General features: G+C 33.4%; 1 protein-coding gene across 6 annotated transcripts; it reads right to left on the bottom strand.

Moving 5' to 3' along the window:
- Positions 1 to 613: 613 nt before the first annotated feature.
- LOC106059074 (uncharacterized) lies at positions 614 to 5,178 on the bottom strand. Of its 6 annotated transcripts, XM_056034209.1 has the most exons (6): positions 5,030 to 5,149; positions 4,253 to 4,276; positions 3,885 to 3,937; positions 3,632 to 3,728; positions 2,646 to 2,797; positions 614 to 893 (listed from the first exon to the last, which is right to left on the bottom strand). In XM_056034209.1, the coding sequence occupies exons 1-6, from the start codon at positions 5,038 to 5,040 to the stop codon at positions 823 to 825; spliced, it is 408 nt and encodes a 135-aa protein (XP_055890184.1). In that variant the 5' UTR covers positions 5,041 to 5,149; the 3' UTR covers positions 614 to 822. The 6 variants fall into 6 exon arrangements, 1 of the variants encoding a protein (XP_055890184.1); XR_008778733.1 differs by lacking the exon at positions 4,253 to 4,276 and having other exon boundaries at positions 5,030 to 5,175; XR_008778730.1 differs by lacking the exon at positions 4,253 to 4,276 and having other exon boundaries at positions 3,632 to 3,937; positions 5,030 to 5,178.
- Positions 5,179 to 5,412: the final 234 nt, after the last annotated feature.

Genomic DNA, 5,412 nt, shown 5'->3' with positions numbered 1-5,412 from the left:
TACATTTTGTGTTCCTCCCAACTGCAAAATCAGTGTTGAATGAATCAATCCGCGCTTTTGTGAATATATTACAGATTAATTATAGGGATATGTTTACATTGTTTCAATATGGTCTCATTAAATACTATCTTTTTTCTTCTTCTACTTCCTATATAAAGAGAAAATTCATTGGAATGTTTAATTACTCTCTTCCAAAATCCCTATCTATCCCTACTGTAGTACGTAGACACAAATATTTCTAAGTATCTTTTATTTTTATGGAACGTATGCATTTTGTAAGACCCACGTATTTAACTATACAAGGTAAAAAACTTATGTTTTCCCCAAATTCTGTCGAGTCTGGGGAAGTTGAAAAAAATTGACTTCCGGTTTCCTTGTCCTTTCCGCAGCAAGGGGCGCGGTGAGTCAAAGTTTGGCCTGAATCATGCGATATAGATAACAACGCGACAATTGCCCTTACTAAACCATGCTATAATATTTATAAGCCTAGTCAGCATCCGAATTGGGGACGACAGGTCAAGGCTTTTTATGTGTTCCCAGACCTTGCGGACCTTTTTCCTTTATATTATATAGATCGTTGCCGATGTAAACGAACTGAATCCTACACGTTGACTAAACAGATCATATTTTATAAACGAACTTTATTTAAAAATGTTTACAACGATGCAATAAAGATCAATCTGATGACAAGTAAATAAATATAACTTTTAAAGCAAACATTGAATCAAATAATTGTTTCAGGTAATTCAACATCAATGTTTTGATTTATCACTTAGAATAATTTTTTTTTGGTCAAATTTGTGTCAGTGCTAGCATTTGTCTTCAATTGATGTAAACATGAGTCTCGAGATCTGTCACTTCTGTATAGACTTGCTCTTCGTCATTCGTAAGATCTGAAAAAACATAACAAATGTCAATCAATGTTTATGTTTTACTTATTTTGGTAGGCATTACATCGAACAAAATAATATACTTCAAATTATTTTAAACCTCTGTTGTGGACTCTTCAGCTCAAGAAAACATACAATTTTGTAGAGTTGTGAGATTTAAAACCAATGAGTGTTCATCTAAAAAACTAGGGTTCAGAAATGTCCATGGCCGGTATAAGTATGAGGAGGTATTTTTGTGGAGGCCCCTAGAACATTTCGAAAGCATTAAAAAAAGATCCATTTAGGAATGAAAATACTTGTAGATAAAAGAAATACATCTCTTCTAAGTTAAATTTCCATTCCTTTTTTTTTTTAATAATATTTCAGTCTTCAAAAAATGTATTATTTTATGTATTTGGTAAATCTGGCGCAGTATTTACTTATTCCGAGCATTATACAAGCGTACATTTCTAAATTATGACTTTTTTTTTTTGCCTGCCGTGAAAATGGGAAAAAAAATGTTAGAAAACAAAAGTTCTTTGTGGATGCCCCTTTCTTGTGGAGGTCCCGGGGCTGTAGCCCCTGCTGCCCTTCCTTAAATTCGGCCTTAAAATATCTGAATAAATTACAATATTCTAGCTAAAAATGTTGCTATTTTAAAGTTAGTCTCCGAAAAAGAAAGTATTGAAATAAACACCAGAGAAAATCATGGACTGCGGCAGTGAGTTAATGTTTCTTCTGCAGCACAGTGTTTCTATTGATGAACAAAAACATGCACCTAAAGTTAAAAACAATAAACAAAAAATAAAAAAAAAAACAAGGCTTAAACGAAGTGGAATTGTATCATTTCGTTTGGATCAGTCATGGAATTAGATTTCCTAATAGATCTAGAAAAACAATAATAAAAATATTCGATTAGAAATAATTTTACCAATTGTTTTTGCATAGCACTATTTCATGCTTTTAGCTTTCACGATACGCTATGGTCCTATCACTTGTCTGGACCAGTTGGGAACATGTAAGGTAGGGGAAGAAAGAAGGGAAAATTTGGGTGAATTGTTAATGTAATTGCTTTTTAAATGCATTTTAAAAAAAATGGGGGTACTATCTGAATTTAAATTCAAGGCTCAAGCCTCCTCAAGCAGACATACTAACACTCTGCTTGTGAAGCGCTTTGAAAACAAAACACAAGATTGTCTAGTTATCGATTGTCGGTATCAAACTTTCTTTAAAGCGGCGACCTACATAAGGAATTCTACTTATTCCACACTTCAGTCAAGTACCATTTCTCTTTCTTTTCGAGGCAAAACAAAAAAATGAATTAGTTAATTAACATTTTTAAATTGATTCTTGTTTTGTCAGGTAAAAGAAATAATTGTAACATTTTAGCTTGATCCGTGATTGGGTGTAGGCGAAATGACGTGTACAAACTTTTTACTAGACAGACAGAGTAAGTTGATATAAGCTTAGTAATAAAAAAGAAAAACCTGGTCTTAAAATACACAAATCTAAGCCCAAAAATTATAACAATTAAAAAAACAACAACTCTGCTCTAAATTTCTAAACTAAATAACGAAAACGCACATTATTACAATAAGAACAAGTTCATAGCTAACTACTCTTTCATTGACGCTGAGCTACACGTTCGACCTGTATTCCCATTGTTTATAGAAATGACTAAAATATAGAATAAGTCAATAATGTATTAGAAACAGGAGAATATTTGTATATGGCAATACATTGTAAATACAACAAAAGAAATTGTTTCTTTCTTACTGTTATAAATATGCTCCTCCATTGGATTCTCTGGTAAATTGTTGTAAGTATTGAGCTCTCCTTGAGTCTCCGTTAATGTATTGTAAGTATGGTCTTCATGAGTTTCCATCACCACATTGTAAACATTCTTTTCACTCTTTGATTGTCTCTTTCTGAAAGATAAGATAATTTTATTGCTCCAGACACATGGAAATTCAGTTTTCTTCAATAGTCCACCTCAGCATAACTACTATAATAACAAAAACAATATAGATTCTAATACGAAAAGCATTCATACACGAAACACATATACACACAAAACAAAAAAAAAACAGAGCTTTATTGAATTAAACCTCTATGTAAATATCGCTGTCGAAAAAGGACATAACAGCACTCTGACTGAAACTGGAATAAATAAGTTTTAAAATATTTCTCATTTAGCCACTTTGTCCAGATCTGATTAATAAGAAAGTTACCCCTTTCAGACCTTGCGATCTATGGGGCAGAAGATGAAAATATATTCTGTCTCTGTGATTAACGTGGATGTTATGTGGCCAGCACAACGACCAACCTCTTTTACTTTCCCTAACTAATGTCAGGTACCCAATATAGCTGGCTGGACTCAGAGGAGCATTAAAATTCCAAAATTAAAATATCCCAGTATTCACCAGGATTCGAAACAGGAAATCTCTGTCCGGAAGCCAAGTGCTTTACCACTCAGCCACCGCGCCTTTGATGAAATGGATGCAGATTGTCTTCAAGGAAAGGCATCTTTCATAAAAATGTTTTAGCTGCGTTTGAGTGATAAAAGATGCGATTTTAATCAGCCTATTTAGTCTATTATAATATAATTCAATTACCTGACACAATATTTAAATAGATTCATGAATGCACACTTTCAGTTCATTGGATACAAAGACGGGTTTTCTTTATAAAAAAGAGTATTGTAAAGACAATTTTACTTGCTAGTTTATTATATTAAGAAGGTATACCGATAAAACTATTACCTTTTTAGTAGAAAATAAGCCAATAGAATATATGTTATCACGACGATCAAGACTAGAACTATGGACAACAGCCACGCTGTTTTGGGGTCTAACTCTTCTGTGTAAATGCAATAAGATAAACAAGGTTACTGGACGTAACGAAAGTTAGATAAAGCTTTTTTTTTTCACGGGATATCATTCTGCTCAATAAATTGTAGTTTCATTAAATTAGTAGACAAATTAGCAATACATGTATCGTTTGAACAACAATTACTTGAAGACTCTGAAAGGATGGGAATTCTGTTCACTCTGCTGCATTTGTAGTCTCTGTAAAAGAAATAACATTAAATCTTGAAACAGAAAATTGGTCTACGATGCTATGAATACATAATTCAAATTAGTATCGTTTTTTTTTTTAATCTCTTTGGCTTTTAATAACTTGTGTGCCGACATCTGGACCTGTATTGAAATCTATGCTGTGATAAGATGATAATTAATGTTTACATCACTTCACTGTTAAAAGCTGTAAGCTCAATCAAGTCATGGCATGCTGAAGCATTTGTGTTCATCACACTTGCACTATAATTTGGTTAGAAACATTAAAACCTAAATGCTCATGTAAATTGTAAAAAAATTACTTACCCCAAGAAAGACAACGAAAACGCGCTGTTTAAAAAGAACTAATCAAAGATAAGTATATAATTATTTACATAATATTTGTTTATAGCTATAGTTAAGAAAGAAATAAGAAAGTATCAATTTCTCACACCCAAATTCATTTGTAATCTGCTTATACTTAAAAAAAATGTTACATACCTAATTTTATTCAGCTCAAAGTTTCTTAAACACAGATACGTACTTCGTATAATCTATGTATCTATGTATCTATCTTCCCCGTGGTGGAGGCTGTCCAGGCCTGAGCAAGCTATTATAGCACAATGCAGGACAGGAGATCGTCCTGTTGGCTCATATTTCTCACGGCTATGGCCAAATTTCGATTCACGGTGCCCCCCGCTGCGGGAAAGAAGAGGAAACCGTGCCTCATATTCTGTTTGACTGCCCCAGACTTGCTGATCTCCTTCTCAACAGGTCTGGGAAACTAAATATTCTCGACCTGTATGGCGAGATTTATGCACTACGCAAGACAGCAGGGTTTCTGTCCAGGGCTTTTGCAAAAGAGAATTTGACCCTCTCAAGCCCTCACTCTAATGGAATTTGATGATGATGATGATGATCTATCTATCTATCTATCTATCTATCTATCTATCTATATCTATCTATATATATATATATATATATATATATATATATACACACAGGGAGAGAGAGAGAGAGAGAGAGAGAGAGAAACGGATGTGTTATACCATTTAATTGATAGATTGATATTTCAAATTAAAGAAAATAAAATTGTTAAAATACCATAGTCTCATAAGGTATCACTTCTGGATAGACAAGTGCAGTGAGTACGACAGCTCAACATGGTGACAAAACAAACAAAACTTAGATCTGAACAAAATTACAAGTGAAACGAAACAATAGTCCTCGAGTATTTCCATTGGGTTTGAACAATGATAAGGAAGAGGACACTTCAAGCATGGCGTTAGTAAAAAGTTCCTTGTGTGTCATACCGTTGACGTCTAAAAAATATCGAACTCTTTTGAACAGAAAGAGTGCAGATATATTAACATTATTGGAACTCAGTGGTGACTGAGAGGTAAACCTCTTGGATTAAAAACTGAGGGTCATGGGTTCGAATTTCGTAGAAGACCCCTACGAATCTTTAATGGGTAGCTGACATAAGC

The sequence above is a fragment of the Biomphalaria glabrata genome, chromosome 6, assembly GCF_947242115.1.
Source record: "Biomphalaria glabrata chromosome 6, xgBioGlab47.1, whole genome shotgun sequence".
Classification (NCBI taxonomy): domain Eukaryota; kingdom Metazoa; phylum Mollusca; class Gastropoda; family Planorbidae; genus Biomphalaria; species Biomphalaria glabrata.
Note: the sequence above shows the minus strand (reverse complement) of the source record. Positions and strands in the feature narration are given on the sequence as shown.

What these genes read in the sequence shown, in the direction of transcription:
- LOC106059074 (XM_056034209.1), bottom strand. An exon ending in CATCCTTTCAGAGTCTTCAA is followed by an intron (nt 3,729 to 3,884) that starts GTAATTGTTGTT and finishes GCATTTACACAG; the next exon opens with AAGAGTTAGACCCCAAAACA. An exon ending in GCTTATTTTCTACTAAAAAG is followed by an intron (nt 2,798 to 3,631) that starts GTAATAGTTTTA and finishes CTTATCTTTCAG; the next exon opens with AAAGAGACAATCAAAGAGTG.